The sequence below is a fragment of the Cyprinus carpio genome, chromosome A25 (genome assembly GCF_018340385.1).
Source record: "Cyprinus carpio isolate SPL01 chromosome A25, ASM1834038v1, whole genome shotgun sequence".
Taxonomy (NCBI): Eukaryota; Metazoa; Chordata; class Actinopteri; order Cypriniformes; family Cyprinidae; genus Cyprinus; species Cyprinus carpio.
The window spans coordinates 10,587,831-10,612,865 of record NC_056596.1 but is presented as its reverse complement, the minus strand read 5'-3'; the positions used below and the strand labels follow the sequence as shown (position 1 = coordinate 10,612,865).

At 35.1% G+C, this 25,035-nt stretch overlaps 3 protein-coding genes across 10 annotated transcripts in view; 2 read left to right on the top strand and 1 right to left on the bottom strand.

Annotated features, from left to right (window-relative positions):
* Nucleotides 1-17,060, top strand: part of magi2b (membrane associated guanylate kinase, WW and PDZ domain containing 2b) — an 81,058-nt gene extending 63,998 nt beyond the window's left edge. For 3 of the 8 annotated variants that reach the window (XM_042715446.1, XM_042715441.1, XM_042715447.1), the window contains 13 exons: nucleotides 617-648; nucleotides 3,429-3,606; nucleotides 4,384-4,419; nucleotides 4,807-4,922; nucleotides 6,572-6,767; nucleotides 7,851-8,030; nucleotides 8,773-8,958; nucleotides 9,035-9,416; nucleotides 10,711-10,903; nucleotides 11,256-11,399; nucleotides 11,882-12,020; nucleotides 12,466-12,554; nucleotides 13,956-17,060. In XM_042715446.1, coding sequence (XP_042571380.1) covers nucleotides 617-648; nucleotides 3,429-3,606; nucleotides 4,384-4,419; nucleotides 4,807-4,922; nucleotides 6,572-6,767; nucleotides 7,851-8,030; nucleotides 8,773-8,958; nucleotides 9,035-9,416; nucleotides 10,711-10,903; nucleotides 11,256-11,399; nucleotides 11,882-12,020; nucleotides 12,466-12,554; nucleotides 13,956-14,012 — 1,928 coding nt within the window. In that variant the 3' untranslated portion in view covers nucleotides 14,013-17,060. The remainder of the gene's footprint in view (nucleotides 1-616; nucleotides 649-3,428; nucleotides 3,607-4,383; nucleotides 4,420-4,806; nucleotides 4,923-6,571; nucleotides 6,768-7,850; nucleotides 8,031-8,772; nucleotides 8,959-9,034; nucleotides 9,417-10,710; nucleotides 10,904-11,255; nucleotides 11,400-11,881; nucleotides 12,021-12,465; nucleotides 12,555-13,955) is intronic. The other 5 variants (XM_042715442.1, XM_042715445.1, XM_042715444.1 and 2 more) reach the window with 5 other exon arrangements.
* A 1,085-nt stretch (nucleotides 17,061-18,145) lies between these two features.
* Nucleotides 18,146-19,424, top strand: si:ch211-127m7.2. The gene is made up of 3 exons (XM_042715440.1): nucleotides 18,146-18,377; nucleotides 18,478-18,544; nucleotides 18,640-19,424. The coding sequence occupies exons 1-3, from the start codon at nucleotides 18,244-18,246 to the stop codon at nucleotides 18,913-18,915; spliced, it is 477 nt and encodes a 158-aa protein (XP_042571374.1). The 5' UTR covers nucleotides 18,146-18,243; the 3' UTR covers nucleotides 18,916-19,424.
* Nucleotides 19,425-19,569: 145 nt separating this feature from the next.
* LOC109050628 (endoplasmic reticulum-Golgi intermediate compartment protein 2-like) lies at nucleotides 19,570-24,929 on the bottom strand. The gene is made up of 14 exons (XM_019068193.2): nucleotides 24,774-24,929; nucleotides 24,367-24,512; nucleotides 23,297-23,405; nucleotides 23,137-23,183; nucleotides 22,983-23,050; nucleotides 22,865-22,905; nucleotides 22,667-22,768; nucleotides 22,464-22,559; nucleotides 22,258-22,313; nucleotides 21,924-22,022; nucleotides 21,177-21,274; nucleotides 20,869-21,031; nucleotides 20,719-20,798; nucleotides 19,570-20,629 (listed from the first exon to the last, which is right to left on the bottom strand). Exons 2-14 carry the CDS (start codon nucleotides 24,470-24,472, stop codon nucleotides 20,564-20,566), a joined length of 1,131 nt encoding a protein of 376 aa, XP_018923738.2. The 5' UTR covers nucleotides 24,473-24,512; nucleotides 24,774-24,929; the 3' UTR covers nucleotides 19,570-20,563.
* Between the last annotated feature and the right edge of the window lie 106 nt (nucleotides 24,930-25,035).

The window sequence follows — 25,035 nt, the reverse complement described above, 5'->3', positions numbered from 1 at the left end:
TTATGACAGAAATACTAAGAAAATTATTTCTGTACTGTACAGATATAAAACCTCAAGCTTGAGTCACATTTAAATTGTGCTGTTATAATAATCGTAAAAATGTGAATTTCCATTTATTGTTCTTGTAAGTGATCATAATCCTCAGTTTTTTTTCTTCTAATTTCTGATTATCTTAATACTAATACTTAGATATTTTACTCCAGATATTTTTCTGATACGAAAGAGGCCAGTGATGCTGAGTGATTCAGTAGCTACAGTGATATAGATTCAACACATATGCTAAAAGTGTCACTGGTCATTCTTATTTCAGAATCATTCAGGACTGACTGGAAGTTGCAAAAATCTAGTTTAGTGTCTGCTGTCTCCTTTTTGGTACTAAATACTTTGGCAGGTTCAATTTAAGCCTTCTTTATTTAGGATGAGTTTGGCATCTACTCAAAGCTAATGATGTAATTACCTTGCAAATAAATGCAATAAACTTTCCTCACTCAACCGCCTACAGGACAGCAAAGTGAAGAGAAAATTAGATGAATATTATGTGACTATAATGAAAAGCAGGTTATTTTACTTCTTAGATTTAATGATATTAATCATTCTCTCTTTCTTTCCCTGTCAGGCCTCTACACACCCTGGGATCCCACAAAACAGGTAAATCATTCGAAATATTTGCTTTCTCAAACTGTTTGTTTTTGCATGTTATTAAATGGACCTTGAAACCTGCTGTAACTTCATAAAATACTTGGACATCACCTACACAACCAAATCAAACAAAGCAGACCAGAACTAAAAAAACAACTAATGAAAATCCAAGCTGATCTTATGAAAACATGTAGATATTTTACAAGGTGGCGATTTCGTATGAATCTGTATTATGTGATCATATGAATTTACCAACCCATTTGCCAAGCGTAAAATAGTTACAAATTGCCATAATGAACCAAACACTTACAGCGCATCCTGAGTCGTGGCATATCTGTACAAATGACTCTTCTGAGCCAACATAACTATTTTTCAAGGTGCCATTTTCATATGTATTTGTATGATGTGATTTTTATCGAAACATATGATATTTTTAGAAAAATGTAAGCATGAAGGTCCAGCCCCAAACCAGACTTTTTTTAAATAAATGAAACACACACAGCAGAACCAGAGTTGTCCAGTTTCCAAACAAATGACTCTGAGTCGGTTCTTTGTAGTGAATCAAACTGATTCTTGAACTAATGATTCTAATGAATCATTCTCTATAGTGACTGAAACACATATAGTGCAAACAGTGTAGCCCGAGTCTGTTCTTTTAAATGAATCAATCAAATAGAGTTTTTTTTTGTTGTTTTTTTTTTTTGTTTTTTTTTACAGATACTAACTGGGTGTTCATATTACAAAGTGTAAAGATGCATATTATGTGTTTTGGTAGTAGTATTTAATACAAATTATTGAAATATATGAAATATATTACCTGATGGAATTTTGACAGTTGTGATTCTGCATCAGCGTTTGCTGGAGAAATAACCGAATCATGTTTTTTTTATGTAAAGTAAGAGGATTTGACCACCTGCACACATCTGGCTAGCTGCTGTGATCTTGGACCAGTGTCTGATGGCTGAAATCCTTCGGCAGCTCAGAGCGATTGCAGCATCAATCTCCAATCTCTGTTAAAGACAAACCACAGCCACGAGTTTTCAGTCTCCGCACGTGTTCAGCACCGCGCTGGATAACACTCTGATGAAACCCGACATTGAAATGTCCCGGGTGACAGATGCATTAACGCAGTCGCCATGGGTGGCGTGCATAATCAGTATGCCTCTTGTTCTCCTGCATTAGCAAACAAAAAGCTTTAACTGACAGCAAAGTGTGCCTCTTTAATATGTGTGTTTGCGAAGGTGGAGCACGCTAGAATGTGTTTATCATAAAGATAAATTATTCCCAGCAAAGATTATGCAGGTGATACTCAATTGATATTCCTCCTCCTCGGTCCCCGAGAATCATCCTGCTGTGTAATTTATAGCTCTGGCCAACTTAAAATTAATCCATTTTCAGAAACAGAGATTTGTTTTTAAGTTTTAAATATTAAAGAGAGGGTTCACACAAAAATGAAAATTCTGTCATTATTTGCTCACCCTCATGTCACTCCAAACCTATGAGATTAGTTTTTTTCACTGACTATTTATTTTACTAAATAAACCACATCAGCATGACACAAACCCCTTCAGAATGGGCCAGAATTATGGCGAGTACAGTTTATTAGCCATAAATATTTCAAACAGTGTTATTTCAGTATCAATGAGATACTATTTTAGTTTTATTTACTTTTATATTTTCTGTTTTCATTTTAATTTTAGTTAAAGTTTTGGTAATTTTGTAGTAGTGTTTTTGTAATTTTTCCACCAGTTTTAGTTATTTTAGTCCAACAGGTTTATGTAAATTAAAATGAGAAATGTTGCCTTTGCAAATGGCTAAAATATAAAGTTTTTTTTTTCTATTTTATTCTATTTCAGCATTCAGCAAACATTTATTTTATTTGAATTAACTTTTGTTTTTAATTTTCGTTTTAGTTAACTATAATAATCCTGGTGACAAAATATATATAATTTTTAATAATTACATAATTTATCTAATGAATAAAAAAAAATTATAAAATGTTTTTTTCTTAATTTTATAATAAAAAAATTCAACAGTTAACCGTTTCGCTATCATTAAAAAAAAATATTTATCGGCATGATTGTCCATTTATGTTTGGCCAATCAAAATCAAGTATTCCAGCAAGATATTTAGCAGAATATCCAGTCTGCGCTTGTCACTATCACGAATGCGCCACAGTGTTTTTAGTCCACTTGTATAATCTTAGTTTTACATGTCTTAATTGCATTGCAGATCCAAAAATGCTGTTTGTGAAACTAAATGGACTATACATCTCAGGTTAAGTTTCTCTGAAACCTTGTAAAGTAATTCATCATTTAATTTAGCACATTTAGGTATCTCTAGAACTGGCCGTGATATCTAATTTCATGTGAGTTCACTTTCATCCCGGTGTGAGATACATCATTTTCAGGAAGCCGCCCAGTTCGGCTGGACTCGATGCTCGGTATGGAATTGGCAGGTTAAGCAGAGAGCTGCAGGTGAAATGAACAGCTCACAGGAAATAGGATCCATTAGCCCCTGGGGCGCATGACTGTAGCACAGATACTTTGCTTCACACTTTAGGTCCTCACTGAGGGCTTAATTTCTCTATCCTGCTGAGCCTCCAGAGAGCGACTGGACTGCTAAACTCTCTGCTTGCAGAAAGAGGACAAGAGTAATGACAGGGGTCACCTTTATGATGTTCTGCTCTTGAACTTTTAAAGGATCTACGTGAGAGATTTGCACTTCTTTTTGGTGCATGTATTCATATGAGCCACTCAAAACAGTCTGTATCTGTGTTGTCCATACAGTGGGATCCTCAAGGAAGCCCCCAGACCAGCTTGTCGGCTGCTTTGCTCCCCCATGGTGCTCCACATCCCGGCCAGCCGCTCCATCGCTCCTCTGTTCCGGACACTGAGGGCTTCCACCTGGGCAAACCTGACCCCTATGACCTCTATGAGAAGTCACGTGCCATTTATGAAAGCAGACGTAAGTCAGAGATTTCGGTCATTTTCTGTGTGTGTGTGTGTGTGTGTGTGTGTGTGTGTGTGTGTGTGTGTGTGTGTGTGTGTGTGTGTGTGTGTGTGTGTGTGTGTGTGTGTACCAGTTTTTATCTGCAGGAATGGCCATGTATAATGCATTTTTCCCCATATCCTCATTAATGCATTCATGTAAATAAATTCTAATTACTGGTATTTAATAATTAATTACTGTATCAAAGTAAAAAAATGAAAAAAATAATACTGTAATACTATTATCACTGGGTTTTCACAGTCATGGAAAAGCTGAAAATAAAACTTCTTAAAGAGCTGGAAATTGATGGAAATTAATAATCTTAAATCTTAATCTTACAAATCAGGTATTAATTTTCACAAAGTGACTAATTAGCGAATTGATTTTTACAAAAGTCATCCAGTTATCACAAACAACAACCAGACTGGTCATGGAAAAGTCATGGAAGTAAAAAAAAAAAAAAAAAAAAAAATCTTAATACAGTTTAAATAATATTTTTCACATTATATTAATACCAATTGGGAAGAAAAATGTGCTTCGTTTTCATGAAAATAATATCCCAACCAGAAAAAAATAGGCCTCGTTTTCTTCAATCTAATAATAATTTCTTTCTTTTAAATTCGAGGTGAAATATGAGCCTCTAAAATTCTTGACAGGTTCCTTGTGACTCCTCCGCATATGAGCCTAAATAAAGCATGAAGCCAGTTGATAGTACAAAGTATTGTTTGAAGCTCTCATGTCTAATTCACACAGAGCCAGTCCCTCCTCGGACGCTGACAGACTCTACAGGCAAGTAGAGGAATGTGCTGCTATCCCTTTCTTTACGTCGCACAGCACATATGTGGCTGCTCACATTTAAATAGTTAATTTATGTAACCACTATACTCTCATTCTCCACTACATCAGAAGGTTCAGCACTCCCGTTTGTCAGGTGACCTACAGAACGTTTGGCGTTCAGCTTGTGTTCAGGTTTAGGAATGGTTTGATATTCCTGAAGAAGTCCTGCTCTTTGATTTCATGTCAAACATGATCAGTTCTTTCATTTTATAGGATCATAGAGGAGATGTTGCTGTGTGGTTGCTAGGTGATTAAATATCCCTAACCAAGGAAGCACCATGAATTAAATCAAGCTTGAGTTTGGTGTGTGTGATCTAAACTGTGAATCTTGTTCCTCAGGTGTGGAGTATCAGGAAGTGGAAGTGCACCTGCTGCGTGAGAAGACTGGCTTCGGCTTTAGGATCCTGGGTGGAGACGAGGCGGTGCAGGCTGTGAGTCCGGAGGCCCGTGACAAGGCTCGTATGGGGCAGGATAAACAGATACTGGTCCATATCTGTACAGCTCCACGAGCAGCAGATGGAAACAATCATTTCCTGAAAAAAATCTTCCTTTAGCTACTTATACAACATTACAATAGCAAATCCATGTTTTTTGGGCATGTGCTATAATAACACGAGTATAGTGGTTATTATAGTTTAGAAAATTTTGGTATTAATTATCAGAGCTGGGCTTTATGATGATGAGTGACATAGACTACCGTTCAAAAGTTTTTTTTATGTTATTGAAATAGGTTTCTTATGAAATGAACACCAAAGCTACATTTATTTGATCAAAAACATAGTGAAAAAACAGTAATATTGTCAAACATTATTATACATTTTATAATGTCATTTATTCCTGTGATGCAAAGGTGAATTTTCAGCGGTTATTACTCCAGTAAATAACTATAATATTATGCTTTTTGTTTTTATAATATTATATAATATTATATTATAACTTTTTGTCTTAATGTTTTTGTGAAAAAAAAACTTTTTCCAGGATTACTTGATGAATAAAAGGTTAAAAAACCAGCATTTATTTTAAATATATTTTTTTGTAACATTATAAATGTCTTTACTGTCACTTTTAATCAATTTAATGCCTCCTTTCTGAATAAAAATATTTATTTCTTTAAAAAAAAAAGGAAAAAAGCTTACTGACACCATACGTACAGGCTGTTTTTGCTCGTATGTCAGACTTATGATGTGTCTGATTACATTATTTTATTAGATAAATTAGTGTCCATAAAAAAAAATTAAAAATAAAGTTGATAAATACACATTGCTACATGATATATATATAAGTGATATATATATTAGTACATTATAATACTGTGTGTGTGTGTATATATACACATACACAATGTGTGGGGTTAACTAACTATTATGAGATGTTACAGTCAAATTAAAATTACTCATACCATAATATTTTTATTATAATGCCCAGTCCATAATCTTTTTATTTGATTCACCTTTTAGTTTTATTTCAGTTCAGTGTAGCTTTCATCCCTTTCCATCACAAATTGTTCCATCTGCCCGTAATGAGAGACAAAACATTATGATTGGTTGTTTTACATGTCAATCAAACAGCTACTTTTTAAAAATTAGATTGCTTTGGTTTTATATTTATTTATTCATTTGACAATACATTTGAAGTCAAGTCAGGGTTGAGAAAAATATATTTAATTCTTTTGCACTGCACTTTTTAATTTGTATTGGTTATTTATTTATTTATTTATTTATTTTTACTGCTTATTTTCTTCTTCATAATAGTTAGGGTTAACAATAACACTGAGCATGTTCCATACCATGGTACAGAACATGTAACAATATACCATTTACCACCACTTTACATGTTTTTAACAGTGAGCTGGTTCATTTTACACATTCTCTGCAGACAACATTTTTTTTTGGATTTCTTAGCTAGTTGTCTTTGGTAATCTGTGGTATTTTAATTACATTTCTTAAATAAATACCAGCAGTAGAGCAACTTTCTGTCAGGCTAGATATGTATCCAATCAACTAGTCAAAAAAATTGCTGTTTGAACATGTAGAACTAGTGACAGTATTATTATGAGAGGTGCATGTCAGTTCACATTAACGTGATGACTGATTTTTCTTCACAGATTGTGATCGGAGCAATCATAGAGAACAGTCCTGCGGAGCGCGACGGCAGACTGCGTCCAGGAGATGAGCTGGTCTCGGTTGACAGGATGCCCGTGGCGGGGAGACCACACCGCTACGTCATCGACCTCATGCACGCGGCGGCACGAAACGGACAGGTCACCCTGACAGTAAGGAGGAGAGTTCTGTTGCAGCAGGGTGAGCAAAACCCTCCAGTGACAACAAACCAACTAAAGCAACAATCCTCTCCTCAAATCCAGTCAGTAACTACACTGTCAGGGTTTAAAAAACAACAAGTTCCATTATATAGGTATTTAGGATGAGTAAAAAGTTTTTTTGTTTTTCTTTAACCCTAGAAAGCCCTGTGTATCATATTTGATGCACTCATTTCTAAGGCCTGTTGAATTATCAACATGATCGAAACTTTTCTGAAACCCTGTTGTACACAATCTACTACATGCCTTCTGTCGTCTGATTGATAGTTTGTACCTTTTTAGCAAGAAAAGGCCTTTTAGTGGGATTGTAAAAATGTCCCCCTTCAAGTCTTTGTATGTGTTTTCTTGCTGTGAAATCTTTACTGATTTTTACAAAGTACCTTTCATGTCATCATTAATATTTCAAGATGAACATTTACTCAACTTTTTACACAAGATTTTTAATTAGAAAAATCATGTGTCAAATATGCTGCACATTTGAGGAATGTTGTACATCTATTAATCATATTTGTATTGCATTGCAATTTAGGTTTTTGCATTATATGCAAAACTAAACATTTGAATATAATCTTACTAAGACATTTTTGGGAGAATAGAAAAAAAACATATATATACATTCAATTTATTCAATACATACTGTTATAAAAATGTATTTAAACTAAAACATATCTTATTTAATCTTGCCTTTGGCCATATAAATATCAGCAACTGCACGAGATTGCATATTTTTGCAAAATTGAGGTGTTTTTTTTTTTCCTCCTTAGGCGTGAGCTCCATATTTTCACTATATCAGACTATTTAAGTCATTAAAGCCTGATGTATTAAATATGACACATAACATAAAACATGATTTTTTTTTTTTTAGATTAAATTTTTTTTTCATCTAAAGGTTCAAAAAGCTGTTTGATTAAAAATAAAACAGATCTTTCTGACAATTATATCATATTTTGGGATTTACATGATCAAAAATATAAAACGGCAGTAATTGGTGGGAATTATCTCTGGAGTCACATTGCTGTGGTCTGGTGTTTGCATTGACTGAGATTGTGTTTGCTGCCACCTGCAGGCCAGCCATGTGAGGAAAACGGTGCAGCAGCCAATCAAAGCAGTTCTCCTCGGGGGCATGCAGTGTGTCCGGTCAACCTGCCCCCCACCACTGATGTAGTTATCCACCGTAAGGAAAGCGAAGGCTTTGGCTTCGTCATCATCAGCTCCCTCAACCGCCCAGAGACCACAAACACAATAAGTAAGTCCTGCCTCCACATAGCGCTTCATCTGATGCTCTGGTGAGCACTAATGCAGTTTTACACATGGTGATCTATTAAAGGGACATGTTTAATAAGACATGTTTATTTATAAGTTTTGTAGTGCACATATATTTAAAGTATGGGATCAGGTCCCTTATTTTTGTGTAAGAAGATAGTTTAAGCTTTGAAAGCCATTTCCTTTCAGAGGAAGGAAGCCATTTCATCTTATCCACACTTGGGTAAATCTCACAAAACATGTAAAAATAAATAAATAAATCTATTCGACACCACTTTCAACTCAAAATTCTTATTTCAACAAAAATGAAGCTTATTTTAGTACCATTCGTAATACCATTAAGAATATTTATAATATAAATTCTAAATATAAAATAATTTTATAGTAGTAATATTAATAAAATATGTATTATAGCAAATTAAGCCTATTTTAGTACCAGTTTAAGATTACTATTGAGAATATTTATAATACTAACATATATAAATCATAAACATCAAATACATGTATTATGATGGTATTAATAAAAATATGTTTCATTTTATTAATATTAATATTTAATATTTATTTTATTAATATAATGGGGGGGGTAGAAAAGTAAAATGTATGTTATTTTATATTGGAGGGAAATATTAAATTTCTTACTGTATTTTTTGTTTATTTACTGAAATATGATCAAAATATTTTACATGCAGTTCTCATGATATTTACCTTCCTATGTTTTCTAGCTGTGCCACATAAGATCGGCCGCATCATCGAGGGCAGTCCGGCTGATCGCTGTGGGAAGCTGAAAGTTGGTGATCGTATTATGGCCGTCAACTGTCAGTCAATTATCAACATGCCTCACGCTGACATCGTCAAGCTGATCAAAGACGCGGGACTCACTGTCACCTTGCACATCATCCCAGAAGAAGGTATGAGAAGAATATTTAACAATAAAGAAAGATTTCTGTCTTCTTCCTTTGTAAGCACAATCATTTTGTGCCCTAGATGTAAACGGTGCTCATTCGGCCCCTACATCAGAGAAGCAGAGTCCCATGGTGGCCCAGAAGCACAGCCCTCAGACTCAGTCCAGCCCAGCAGCCCAGCAGAGCCCGACCGTGTCTCATCCCAGCCCTCCAGCGCCCCACCCCAGCCCGGCCACCACACAGCCCAGCCCCCTGCTGATGGAGCCGGGCCCTGGAGCTCCACACAGCAGCCCCCCAGTGACTCAGAGCAGTCTACCTGTGAGTCAGGCCGGCCTGGAAGCCATGCAGTCAGGCTCAGCGGTGACTCAGGCTGCTCCTGTTGTGGATCCGGGCATACCGGGAGTTCAGCCCACCTCCATCGGATCAGTGCCAGTCCCACCACAGCTGTACCTTCATGACATCAGGTACTATCTATTTATCTATCTATCTATTATCTGACAATATCTATCTATCTATCTATCTATCTAACTATCTATCTATCTATCTATATATCTATATATCTATATATCTATCTATATATATATATATATATATATATATATCGTTCTCTCGTTCTATCTATTGTTCTTTCTGTCTTTTTTGCATCATGACATAATTTTTATTACACTTAAGCACATTATATTCATATTGTATAAAGAAAATTACATTTTTATACCATTAAGATTTTTCTTTGGTTTTGCATTATAGCATTATTTTTTTTTATCACCATTAAGAACATTTTCCCCAAAATAATCATAACTGTATTTTATCTGGATGCTTTTGAATTTTTTGAAATTTCTCTAATAAGTAAATCATCGTGTATTACAATAAGAATTACTGAAATACATTGATTTAAAAGAATACAGTAAAATCAACGTAATGCCATGAGGTATATGTAGTTTACAATTCAAATAATATATAATTTTGTTTTTCATCATGGTAATAATATTTTTTTAAGAACGTTTGCTTAATTGCCATTAATGTCAATGCAAGTCATTTTTCATTGGTACAAAAAAAAACATGGTTCAATGTGAAATATAAAATATATATAGTATATAGTATTTTTTAAATTAATAAATTCTAATATATAATTTCATGTTTTTCCTTTTGACTTTTGGGGTGAAATATGAGTCAGGCTTGTTCTTGACATGCTTCCTGACCCATCTAAATCCCTTCTTTTTATTCCTTTGTTGTTCCATGTGTCCATGTCTGTTTTATAGCCTTATGTCAGGTAGTCTTTGGGCTCAACTAAACTGCCTTGGGCAGTCTCACGTCATGCTTCGAGCGTCTGCTGTCTTTCTCTCACACCAGCCCGAGTAACATCACTTAACACTTCATGATAAATTATTTATCTCCTCAATAATGCATGCTTCTCCTCTCAGGCAGGGTTTGCACTTTTTTTATTTTTTTCCCAGGGATGGCTCAAGACTGCTCTGATTTATGCATTGTGAAAGATGGGAACTGAGACTTGATAAACATGGCCTATGAACAAAACCCGGGTCACATGGTCAGAGAGGGAAAAAAAGGTCATTGTTAGACACTGAGTGAACAACATGTGTTGTTTTTATTGTACATCGGATGTAATAGTATTTAAACCAACATTCACAGAGAGTTTAGGTGGTTTAAACTTGAATTTTGTGGGAAATGTGTAGCTGAAGTTATTTAGCGTGTTGAATTGTGGGACAGGATTGCTTAGTTTGATCTTGTTGGTACCTACAGGTCAGAGGTTAAAGCCAGGCAGGATGTTAAGCCTGATATCTGCCAAGCTGCATATACGGACTACAGACAGCCTCCGGTGGACTACAGACATCCTCCTGTAGCAGACTACAGACAGCCGCCCACCATGGAGTACAGACACCCACCCGCTCTCATAGACTACAGACAGCACTCCATCGCCGATTACAGACCACAGGTCAAACTGCGCATTTTATTACACAAACAATTACTTGACATCCAGAGTTTGATACAATTACAGTACAGTGCAGCTGGAAAATCAATAAAATCACCATCAGGAGTGCAATGAAATCACCTGTTATAGCACAATATGTTTCTGTACACTGAATAAAAATGAATAAAAATAAATAAATAAATAAAATGATTTTTGGTGTTAAGTACATGAATATAAATTAATATTAAATATTAATACTACATTTAAACTGAAGATAAAAGCTGAATAAAAGTCAAATGTGGGGGTTGTCTTGAAAAGCTGTGTGCCACACTTCAGATTTTTTTTAATCTATTTTCATTTACATTTATTTTTCCAGGACTATGACTACTTCACTGTAGAACTGGAGAAAAGTGTGAAGGGATTTGGCTTTAGTATTCGGGGAGGACGGGAATACAAGATGGACCTGTTTGTGCTGAGACTGGCGGAGGACGGACCTGCGATCCGCAACGGCAGAATGAGGGTGAGAAAACTCTTTAAACTGTTAGATGGAAAAGACTTTTGATAATTGCACTTTAATAAAAATGAGAGTCTCACACTCAAACTGTTCGAATCTATTTTGAATGTTTCACCCTGTGTAAAAATGCAGTTTTTTATTTTTTTTTATGTGAAAGTACAATTGACTCAGTACAGTATGTACAGTACTGCCATTCAGAAGTTTGGGGTCAGTATAATTTTTTATTCAACAAGGATGCATTAAATTGATCAAAAGTAACAGTAAAGACATTTATAATGTTACAAAAATCTATTCTATATCTTTTTTGTATTTTTGATCAAATAAATGCAACCATGGTGAGCAAACCTAAACTTTTGAACAGTAGTGTCTTTGCATTTATTCCAGGACTCTATGGAAAGCTTGACTCTGGTCAATTATCATAAAATAAACACCTTTAAGATAAAAAAAAATTTTTTTGACTATTTTCCTATTTTCGCCTGTGTGCATAGGTTGGAGATCAGATTATTGAAATTAACGGTGAGAGTACGAGAGACATGAGTCACGCTTGTGCCATCGAGCTCATCAAGGCCGGCGGTCGGCGAGTACGCCTGCTGTTGAAAAGGGGCACGGGACAGGTGCCGGAATATGGTGGGTATCACAACACACAAAGCCAAAAAAACACTATTTTAATCTTTAAAAAGTTTTTTAGTTTAAAAGAAATATAATGTTTTGTTGCAGACTAACATAGAATCGATAATCATGTTTTAAAACTAAAACCTGCTGATTTTGGTTGAAATAATGGAGCAAATGCTCGTAAATGTGCTTATTGGAGTGCACAGGGGAACAATAGCTCAAGCGGGATAGCGTGGTCTTGACGGTTTTATTCAAGCTGAAAGCTTTCTGTTAAAAGCTTAAAAGCCCACTATAACAAACAAAACCAACAAAAAACTCCAATCAACTCACAAAAAGTCAAGAAACCTCTAACAACCTTTCACTTAACTCCCCCCCTACACCACCCCCCTATCATCTTCTATGGTTTTTCTAACTCTAATCTGCAAAGCAATAGTTCAGTCTTTTACTTCCTGTCCTGTAGGAATGGTACCTACCAACCTTACCATGTGCATGAAAAGCGACACTCTAGCCTCACCCTATTTCTTCATAATGGGACACTCTAAAGACACGGTTCGTGGCATCCTGCACGTCTCTCTGCTTTACATTTTCTTTTGTATCTGTAGATTTCCTTCTGTTTCCATTTGCTTTGGCACGCCAGCATACGATGCATGTCTGATCATCTTTTAACTAGACTGTGATTGGTCGCAGTGTGTTTGTGTGTGGTTATGTATCACTGTGTGCATGTGCACAAGACAGTGTTGGGAAGCTAAATTGAAACTGATCCGAGTTGTAAAATACTTAAACTCGTTACTAACAAAAAGTAGCTAACTACATTGAGCTATTTAAGGCGCAAAATTGTTAAATATATTGCTTTAAGATTTATTTCTTTTTTGGTAAACAGAGCAGTATTTATCTGACAAAACTCAATTGATAATTCACTAAGTCCTGCCCTAAAACTGAAAATTACTGCTGCCATCCTTCATTTGTGATCTTTTCTAATTAAATTATATGGAAGATCTGTGCGTTGATGTTTAAAAACAATCTTGTGGAAATTAGCCAAAAATACAGAAAAAATATGGAGGTGAAACAAATGGTCAGTTAAGGTTTATTAAACTTGAACAGATGAATTTACATTCATTGTACATTAATATCACTAGTAGCACTGAAACATATAGATAGATAGATAGATAGATAGATAGATAGATAGATAGATAGATAGATAGATAGATAGATAGATAGATTAAAGATAGATAGATAGATAGTAGATAGATAGATAGATAGATCGATAGATAGATAGATAGATAGATAGATAGATAGATAGATAGATAGATAGATTATAGATAGATAGATAGATAGATAGCTGATAGATAGATAGATAGATAGATAGATCAGATGATATAGATGTCAGATGATAGATAGATAGATAGATAGATAGAGATAGAGCTAGAGTATGGATGGATGGATCGATAGATAGATGGATAGATAGATAGATAGATAGATAGATGGATGGATGATAGATAGATAGATAGATAGATAGATAGATAGATAGATAGATAGATTATAGATAGATAGATATTGTCAGATTATAGATAGATAGATAGATAGATAGATAGATAGATAGATAGATAGATAGATAGATAGATAGATAGATAGATAGATGGATAAACAATGTAGTACTTTAGGAAATACTGTATTCATCACAGTGACTTGTGAATAATTTTTTTAAGTAGTTCATTTACATAAACTGTCCAAATGAACCAGTTCACTAAAATGAATCAGATTTCCCAAAATAACAGATAAGCAAGATTATAATTATGTTACCTTTTACCACAGTCTAGCTTGTTAGTAGAAGTGTTACTGTAAAGTTGAAGTCTCCCCAGCACTGTGTGATTGTGTTGTGTGCATTGGCAGTAACCTTGCTGTGCAGTCCGGTGTAACGCTGATTCACAGGTTCTTTGTGTTTCCTGGTAGACAGTGCCGCCTCCCGGAGTGCTGTCTCTCCAGCCGCCCCTGCCTTGTCGGAAGTAGTCTCACCCCGCTAGTGTGACACTCGCCCTTCGCCGTCACCCGTCATCTCATCCAGCCTCAAACCCTGGACTTTCAGTGGCATTCTGTGACAGTCTGGACCAATCACGGCGCCCCTCGTGGTCAGTTTTGTGGGGCTTCGCCCGCAGAACGAAGGGTGGCAGGTCCACCTGTAAGAGCTGTGCTTTGAACAGCCTAAAAAACAGAGGAGATGGATCATAAAAGAAAATATAAAGAACAGATGGAGACACATCAACCTCAAATGGATTGTCGCATCCAACATGCTTTTCATATCGTCTTTAATCCAAGTTTGTTTTTCATTTTTTTCCGGATGATCCAGATGAATGGCAGCCAAAGACGTGTGGCTCGCCCTCTCGATCTTTAATTCTGGATCCAGAGCGGAAACTTCTCGCAGGGGAACGAGCCGGACATTCAACGCCTCGTTCTTCCATCCGGTGGACCCGAGCTCACTTTATTGGTTTATCATGTAGAGGTTGTTTATTTTTTGTATAATTTCAAGACGTTCATACCAATCCCCTAGCGATACCGGGGGTCAAATATCGCAAATATATGTGTAGCATGAAACGAGATTTCCGAAGAAACACACTAACTTGTTGAGTTGAGAACTTCAACGTATCAGTATTGCGTTTCGTTATATGTCTGATGGGAAAAAACTCACCATAGACATTGTGAAACACTGACAGTAAATATAAAGGGAGACCGCCATGATGGAGATACAAGGGTAAGTATCACGCCGACCCCTTCGGCCTGAATTACGGGAGGTAAATGCATATCAATCGCCAAATCTGCCGCATGGACGTACCCCTTTAGATCCCAAGACAATATGTTACATTAGTATGGTTCAGTCGATGAATTCCACACCTAGCCAAATGTTCGGAACTGAATCGAAGAAGGACCGAGGATGTTTTCGAAGCCTCAGTACATCATTCTGTCCTCATTGGCCCTGTACTGTGTGCCACCACTGTGGATTTGGGGTGCCATCTTACACCTCACAAGCTTCATTCTCATGTCTCTGATGGCTCTGTAGTTCATGGAAGATGGTTTTTCAGGACAGTTTGGTCTGAGACCAGCAGACATGTAGTCTTTCAGCGTGTCCTAACCAAGTGCGACATGAAATATTTTGCCTGTTCTCTCCGAACATGAACAGGCAAAATAACACCCACTAAGAACTTATTTGATATAAGTACAGAGCAATGTGGATTTTGGACCAATAAGATGTAACTGTGGGCGGGGCTACATACACAAATATGGTTTTTGGACTAATAAGATGTAATTCTGGGTGGGTCTACCTAGAAAATTGGCAAAATTTTCTGCCACTTGTTACAATTGCAGCTTGTTAGGGCAAAAAGTCCAAAAATTTACTCTGTTTACTTTCTTAATGCAGATTCGTTTTCAAGATGAGCGTGATATTTTGGTATCATACTGGTTATTGGTCAATATTGGATATTTAATTTTGCGTTTTAATTGATGAACATGAACAATGAACATTATGATGCTGGGATGCCCAGATTCACTTGTAGCATTTAAAACTATTGTTTTTTTAGTGTTTTATTTTTATTTATCTAGAAAAAATTATGTGGAATTTTTAATATTGACCATTTATCGGTTATCGCCCATAACATGAAAATAATTATCAGCTTTTGTATCGGCCAGAACTTTATATTCTGGTCACTTTGCTTTATTGCTTGATGTTTTTTCATGTCACGCTTGGTTAAGACACGGTTCAGGTTCACCTGGGAGCAAAGACGAGGAAAAAGGATGTTTTTAAATGATGGGGGCATGATCAGGGTCTCTCTAGCATGAAAGGGTGGGACCCAGTTGTATGGGGCAGAGTGCCTTACTGGCCGGACAAAGAGCAGTATGAAATATGCATTTTACATAAAAATAGAAATATCTTAAGAGCTGAGCTTTTGTTTTCACCTTTGATTGAATGGGGACAAACTTTGCCAATTTTTTTCTGATGTTGTGAAATAGTTTCTTTAGTGAAAACAGTGTATTAAGATCAAACATCTGATCTGGCACATGTGGACAGCAGGATGAGACAATAAGGTGACAGTATAGCAAGATTTGGTGTTTGTTGCGGCAAACAATGTTTTAATGCGAACCTCTGTCATTCTAACCTTTTCATTAGATGGAAGAGACAGTGATTTCATACGCTGATAGTGATCAACAGAAACATTTACAGTGACTGAATCTCACAGTGTGGAGAGGGTTTGATGCCATGCATTGTTTTGCCTCTTTTTTTGTATTCATTTAATTGTGAAATAGTCTTATGCTGCTCTGCACCTGTCATTCTGATCACAGGCTGATAACTGTGCCAATTCAATTGTTCTTAAGTTATGTGGAATGTAATTCCAGATTTTTGAGAACCACAGAATATCCTGAAACTACGCCAGGAGCCGCATTGAAAAGTTGCATATCACTACAAGCTTATCACATTCCTACTTCTTAACTGCAAAAAAAAAAGTGTTACAGTATTTTCTTGTTTTCCTGTAAAAATTAAACATTTTAAAACAAGGTTCATTTTTTAGAGCAAGCAATTAAATAGTCTAAAAAACACATCAAACATTTCTTAGCAAAAGTAATATTTAAAATTATACATATTAAATTTGATTTATTTAATATGCTAAACTTTGCTAAGTATTTTGCCTAAATAAATGTAGTTGCTTTGTCATTTACCAAAATGTATTGTTTAAAACATAAACTTAAATATTTTATTTAATCAATTATTATGCTTATTATTTTTAATACATTTACTTTATTTCACAAGCATTCATAATTCATAATGTATACACCATTGTGAGATTCCTAAATCCAGTTTAATAGAAATTTGTGTTTTAAAATACATAAATCTAAAGCAATAGTTCAGCCAAATATGAAAGTTTGCTAAAACTTTACTCACTCTAAGGTCATCCAAGATGTAGGGGAGCTCTTCATGGAAACAGATTTGGAGTCGTGTGGATTATTGTGATGTTTTTATCAGCTGTTTGGACTCTCATTCTGATGGCACCCATTCACTGCAGAGGATACATTTGTGAGCAAGTGATGTAATGCTACATTTCTCCAATTCTGATAAAGAAGCAAACACATCTTCATCTTGGATGACCTGAGGATACATTTTGGGTACTTTATTTATTTATTTATTTTTACACACGTATCTTCAATAATTTTACTTATCCTTGTTTTAAGCATAAACCTCACTAAATTAATTTGGGATAATTATGCTTTAAATAACAAAAACAGTTAGGTATTTTTGCTGGAAACCAAGAAAAATCAAATTAAAAAATCTTTTTTTTTTTTTTTGCAGTTGCAACAATGTATATTAGTAATGTGTGCCACAATAAAATGCTCCCTGTTCATATCTCCCTGAGGGTTTTGTAGCTAGCACATAATATTTGTAGTCTCCATTGATTGCCATCATTGGGTGCAGTGTGCTAGATTAAACTGCTGTTTACATGGAGAGACAGACAGCGAGAAACGGTGAAGGAAAATGTGGATGCATTTATTGCACAGCTCATAGCTTTTACTGTTTCAAGCTGTATCCTGCCTGCTGTGAAAATAAGTCAAAGAAAAAAAAAAAAAACATTTTATATTATTGAGGAAAATATTGAATCTGTGAAAGATGGCACAAGCCGGGGCCCATTCAGATCAATATTACTGTCTAGTGTTAGATGTGTATTTACCTTGTACAGCTGTACTCCTATAAATATGGTTTAATGTATTATTGATAGTTTCAAAGACTAAGTGATCAAATATTTTTATGAAATGCAACAGTACGGATATAATAAATTTTGCTAAAATCTTGTTTACCTGTATGATATTCTGATATACTGTTAAATAAACTCTTGACAAGGTCTAAAGTTCATTTTATAGCTCTCATTATACACTGTCTGGTTCTCGGAATGTGTATACATTGTGATAGATAGATAGATAGATAGATAGATAGATAGATAGATAGATAGATAGATAGATAGATAGATAGATAGATAGATAGATAGATAGATAGATAGATAGATATTTTCATTTCATGTTGGGGCAAGTTGTCACACACAAAAAGGTAGTTTAATTAATTATTTAGTCTTTTAGACCAGTCTCCAGACCACAAGGTGGCGCAAACACTACATTCAATATGTGAAAAACATTCAATGAAGAGGTTCAAAACAACATTCTTTATGGAATATTCAGAATCAAACGAACCCAAAACTGCATAATAATGTCTGAAAAGCATAGAAACCTTCCTCCCTGGATGGTGAAGTCTGACGTTCAAAGAAACAAAGACAATGAAGCGGTGAAGAAGAAAACGCGTGGTGAAACCACAAAAAGGATAGCGAAGAAGCAGCTCAAAAGGTAGATACTCCTTTAAGAACTATCATTTATTAAAAACGTTAACGCATTGGATTTATTTATGGAAAAAAAACATGTTAATGCCTTACGATGTCGTTCACAGTGTCACGTACTTGATGAACGAGCAGGAGCTCGTGGAAACGGCACTCCGCCTTTTGAAGGATGATGAGGTAGATTAATTTCCATTGTAATAAATCACTTGCCGTCTTTTTAAACCGATATTTATTCTATATGATACAGACTAATGTTTTGTCATGAATCGTAGGCATGTGCTAAAGATGGAATGCAAGCCCCAGAGGAGCTAAGGATCATTCCGGAGACAGATGAAGACACTTCAGACTCGGACGTGCAGGACAGAACACATGTTTCAAACATTGCAGAGCAGGAGACTGTGCCATATGGAAACTGCATGGAAGAAAGTAGCAGCACAAAACCAGCCTGCCATCTGAAGCCTCCTTCTGATGTTTCAGGAGCTTCCGAGAAGCATGATGCGGATGATGAGGCTCTAGAACTTGTGCGAGAGATTTTTTTTTCCAAATAATTTAAACCTGAAGTCACAAAGTTTAGTGCTAGCAAACATCATTTTACCAAATATTTAAAGAGATACTTCATAATTTAGTCATCCTCATGTCACTGCAATCCTGCCTGTTTTTCTTCTGTGGAGCACAAAAGGTGATATTTTGAAGAATGTCTTGGTCACTCTTTTCCATTCAGTTACAGCCAATGCCAGTTTTCAACCTTCAAAAAGGACAACAAAAATAATAATAATGATGGCCAAATAGCTCGGGTTTGGGATAACATGAGGGTGAGTAAATTGTTTTTTGATGCATTCTTTCTTTTTACTTTTGTTTCTTTTTAATATTGCAAGCTCTGCTTTTCTTCAGGGAATGAAAATCTAGTTATGATTTGTATGGGTTTATTATTCTGTTGGTTGATGCCTGAACAAAGGAGATTTCGGATTTGTTTTGTAAACCAGCTGATTCATTTGCACACTTGCACTTTCTAGAGTCCTTTGAGTAAGACAGCAACAACTAAGAACAAATGAGAATGTTCAATGACATGTAAGAATAGATTGTATATTTATTCATTTTAATAAAAATATATATATATATTTTTTTTTTAAATCAAGATTTTTAGTGATTGGTACTTCAACCGGCGTCTAATGTAAGAGTTAACAGTGTCTGAGGACAAGCTGTCAAATATGGAATCAAGATTTTATTTTGCTGCTCAGGAGACAAGAATGGACACATGGTGATGCTTAAAAACATCTCACAGGTGTGCAGGTGCATACAAAACACATTTTCTTTGGACTCTCAGGATACACACTAAATAATAGGCAAATAAAACATCAGAACCTGGAGAGCATCATGTTAAAATTCACAAATTGAGCAAAATACACCTACAGGATACAGGACTGTAATTTGTCTCCAGACTTTTAAAACATTAAAAAATTTCCTTGTTTTAACAATTATAGGGACCTTAATGGAACTAGAAAAGGTTTTGGCACGAGAAAATACATGTAATGTGAAATGATTTACATCAGAAAGAATGCTCAATATGCTTAAATGAATTAACACTTCAACCAAATACAATCATGATTGCATTATAATGGACCCTTGGGTGTCATTTATCAATAATATATGATTTTTTTTTTTAAATGCACATGGATGCTAAATAATCATATCTTCCTGAGGTGGAGATCTTGGATCTGGTTGGAGACAAATCACACCAAAGATTCCAACTGGATCCTAATACTGTCATGATGGGTCGTGTCTGAAAGATTCCTGATGCTACTTCATCTTTTATGGTTGTATTAAATTCACTTTAACTAAACCTAAATTGTCCGATATTTAGATTTAGACCTGCACTTTTTAAAAGGGAGTATTCATCCAAGCAAAGACAATTAAAAATTTAAATTTCTCTTCATGAGTGTAATAATAATTACTGAAAAGCTTTTTACAAGAACCCTTTTCTATAACAACTGCACTTTTTTTAAAAAAGCTGTCCTCTTATTTAAATTCACCAAACCAGATTTTCTGGGGAGGTACAATCTACTCATTTATGAATTTATACCTGTGTAACAGTTATTGTGTCAGTGCTTACAGATCTTTACAGTGTATTAACAGAATCCTGAAACTTACAGTTGTGACTGAAAAGAGCTTTAAATGTTGTAAAGGAGGAGAGCCCAGCTAGTGCTCAGCGTTCTCAGAAAGAAGAGGTGTCAGGCTGTTCACATGGCCATCAAAAACACTCATCTAATGACAAAAGACAACAAGAGGTTCAGTGCTCAGTTTAAAAAAATTCCAAAATGAAGCACAGAAAAAAAACAACAACTCCTACTTACACTCTTCGGTTTATAAACCCCCAGTTTAAAACGACAGCAGACCACATCTACGCAGAAGCCAACCAGACCGTGCAGCATGCCTGCAGAAACAAATCACAATCATTGAATCGTTTCAAATTCATTTTTGTTAGTAAATATATTCTCCTTTACCTGTTGTTGAGAAAATGCCTCCTATGATGCCACAGAGCCGCACGAGGAACTGCCAAAAGGGCATGTGCTGCTCAGTCACCTTCACCATCAGCGAGCTGATGTCATACTTCATAAAGATCCCAGAAACCCCATGACTCCCCGCTGCGTGGTTTATCACTCGCTCCTAAAGGAAAGAGGATCCAAAAGGGGACTTTAGTGATCATCCTTGAGCAGTAATGAACCCACAATGTACTTTAGACAGAGAAAACTTTGTAAAATAGAACTAGAACAACAGATGGTTATGAATATATATTTAAAGCTGTCTGTACCCGCTCAGTGACAGAATACTGGTGTGTGTCCGCTGACACCTTGTACGTCTGCAGTTTTGTGGGCACAATGGTAATAAAGTACTGGAACATTTGATTATCTAGCAGACAACAAAGGAAGACATTTTTTTAAGTCAGCCTCATTAGAAATAACTTTTCACAATTATTATTATTTATTTATTTTTACGCTGATGTAATATAATTTGTAAGGGGAAAAGATGATATAGAATTAGAAAAACTTTATTTAAATATTATAATTTCAATGTATTATTTATATATTTGTACATTTAAATTGTATTACCAGCATGAATATATATTTATGCTGATAATATAATTTTTTTAAGATAAATAATTGAATTAGAAAAATACTTTCAGACTTGTATAACTGTATAATTTTAATTATCTTAACATATACACTTAATTATGTTAATATTTTGTTTTATACACACATATATACACACACACACATATATATATATATATATATATATATATATATATATATATATATATTATATAATATTGTATTATATATATATATCTATTTATATATAAACTGAATTGGAGAAACACAAAAATTCTTTAAATATTGTGTGTGTGAGAAAATTTTAAAATATTGTGTGAAATATAAAATTTTATCAAACCACACTTAATTCTTTGTGTGTGTGAGAAAATTTTATTTGAATTATAAAATGCTTAAAACACACACACTTAATTCTTTAAATACTGATAAATGTTTTGATAACTTACGATCCGCAGACACTTTTTCTGTGCCATCCAGTGGATTTAATATGCCTGGGATTTCCTCTCCAAAAGACAGGTGGTCTATCCGGTGAGAGAAGTTGTATGCTGAAACATAAAACAGTCCTTATTAGCAAACTGACCTGTTGGACAAAATATTTAAGGAACCATTTGCTTTTTTTAGTAGAACAGATGTTGTCTTCTCGTCTGGATTCAAAAGCACTAGATACGTTTTGCATAGAATGAGTCATTCAGATAATATCTATAGAATCAAAGCACTTTATGCTACTAGAACATTGCTATGAACAAGCTAAGCTATGTTTGAAGAAGCTCTTCAGCTTACTCTCATGGCTGACCAGAGCTGCTAGATGAGCATGACCTCGAGGGTGTGGGATGGCCCTGAAATCAACATGAAATAAGAAAATTCAGAGAAGATATCCCAACTGACACACATTTGAACTCTAAAAGTAGGCCTGCAGTACTTAAAAACAACTTTGACTGGAGTTAGGATATAACTGGATGCAAAGAACATGATTAAAGGAGACATACTTGCCAACAGTGATGTGGAAATTCCCTGCTACTTTATTGACATAGAGGTGTCCGTGTATCCGACAGGCGTTTAGAGGCTGAGTGGGATCATCTTCCCTACAGAGTGAATGGAAAACGACATCCTCCATTAGAAATGTCTGCTTTATTTGCACGGTTTCTATTTGACATTTGGTGTAATCTGTTCCTGTACAGGTGTGGTGTACCTGGGCGGGAGAGCAGTGGGGGCACCTTTCATGATGTTCCTAAACAAAACATCCTGGAGTGAATGTTCCTCACGCAGATGGTTCTGAATGAGCAGAAGTGTCCTGATGCACGCCATACCATGACAATTAGGATTTTTCTTTAAATATTATTAATGATAATAATAATTAAGAAAGTATGATCATTATAATCCTAATCACCTGTGCCAGAGCCTCTGCTGAGGAGAAAGTTCAAAAATAACCTGCAGAAGAGTTGTAAAATGCGTTATGGCATCACTTTAACAAGATTCTGGCAAATAAGTAACATTCAGCTACTCACGGGTTCATACTGAAGGCCATCAGATGCCACCATCGTCTCGGCTAAATCTAACACATCTGCTCCAACAACTAAACAAAAAAAAAAATTGACAATTCCGTGCTACTGTTCATACAACACATTGCAACACATTGCTAGAGTCAGAGTCAGTACTTACATTGGCACCTCATGGCAACTGTGATGTCAATATTAATTCGTAGTTTGCTGCAAGATGAAAGAATAAATTTATTTTTTAGTTTTTATTGCACATCAAATCATTTTATATGTAATAACAAAATACAATTTACTTTTACATTATGACAACAGTAAAGAGTCACCTAGTAAAATCTTTATCCACTTCATACTCGTACTTCATCCATGTGTCTCGATATACAAAGAACTCAAAGAAGGCCAAGAGTGCCATGGCTGTGAAGGCCAACACAGACACTGAGGAAGAAAAAAACTTAATTCAGTTTTTCGATTCGGTACCACAGCTGTAATATTTGAGAAGAGTCAGAAAGGAAAATGTGCAATATTATCTATAGCTATACGTGTGTGAGAGTTATTTGTATGGTGTTATTTTAGTATGACTGAGATTTTGTTTTCAATTTATATTTTCCTCTATGTATATCTATATAGTATTTATTTACCTCTGTTTTAGTTATTTTAGTACATCAATTGAATATATATATATATATATATATATATATATATATATATCCTCCTGGGACTGGCAAAGACTTTTGTCCTCTGTGAAGGACATTATATTTTAGTGAATTTCTCTCAGACCAAAAATGAAAAATGTTATGGGGTTTCAAATCAGAATAGGACTGTTTGTTATGAAACAAGGCATTATTTTGACACTAGCTTGTGTAGAGGACACCAGGACAAACATCATGTTAATCAGGCATTTTGGCGAAACACAACAAGTCAATAGGGAAAGAAATTATAGATCAATATTCCTATGAAATATTCTCATGAAAATGTTGCCAAGTTATTACTCCCATTATAACACTTATTTTTTTCATTATGGTTTTCCCCAAGAACACATTAATATGTACATTGTATAGAATGGGAACACCAACTTATGGACATTTTACACACATATTCGATAAAGTACAGTAGTATATCAAATCATTCTGTTATATCTTTCATAACATAGTTGAGAATCATCTTTGTACAACGACTGGTTAATGAATGTAAAAAATAAACATGTTATTTTTCATGTCTATTTATTTTTTGAATAAATAATAATTAGTCCTGGCATCCTCTAAAAAGGACATAGAATAAAATATCTACATTTGTTTCTTATGCTCCAGCCAATGTAATGACAAGAAATAAAACTAAAAATCACAAAACATTTTTGTTATGGTTCTCAGGAGGATATTGAAATCTCAGCTGATCTCACCAGTTCCTCCACTGGCTGTTGTCTCCACATAACTCTCAGGAACCTTGGGAAAAGCATCCATCTCCTTCACAAAGTTCAGGGCTTTTTTTCTGTTCAGCCTCCTCATCGTCACAGCAGCTGGCTGTTATCTTCCTCATGCATTTAGGCTGCGATTCATGATTTTTTTTAAAAATCAAGGTGAGATGCACAATAATATACATTTGTGAGCAGTAGCTACATCAACTGTCAAAATATGCGAAATGTTTAAGCACATATAAGCTAGGACGTAGACCTATTTTGACTGTAAACAGCTTTTAAAGAGTATTTTCTCACAATTTGTCTGTGAATACTCAGTTGTCTATGGTTACTGTTAGCCACTGCTAACCGTCTGGCTTGCTATTTTACTTTTATTTTGTTTGTCTACCTACCTTGAAATGCTATTTTAAACGGCACATTGTGGTTTCTGCAGTTTTCAAATAAATAATCTCCTTTTACAATGAGCGTTTAATGAAATTACGGACAGAAATGTAGAGGACTCGGGAGAGACGGACGCTGACGCGTTGTAGTCGCACGCTTCCGGTCTGGTGGATTATGGGATATGTAGTCATCAAAATACGAGGGACTATGAGTACTACTCGTACTATTTCTGTCATATCTTTGTGTTTTAGAAATAATAAGAGTTTAGAGTTG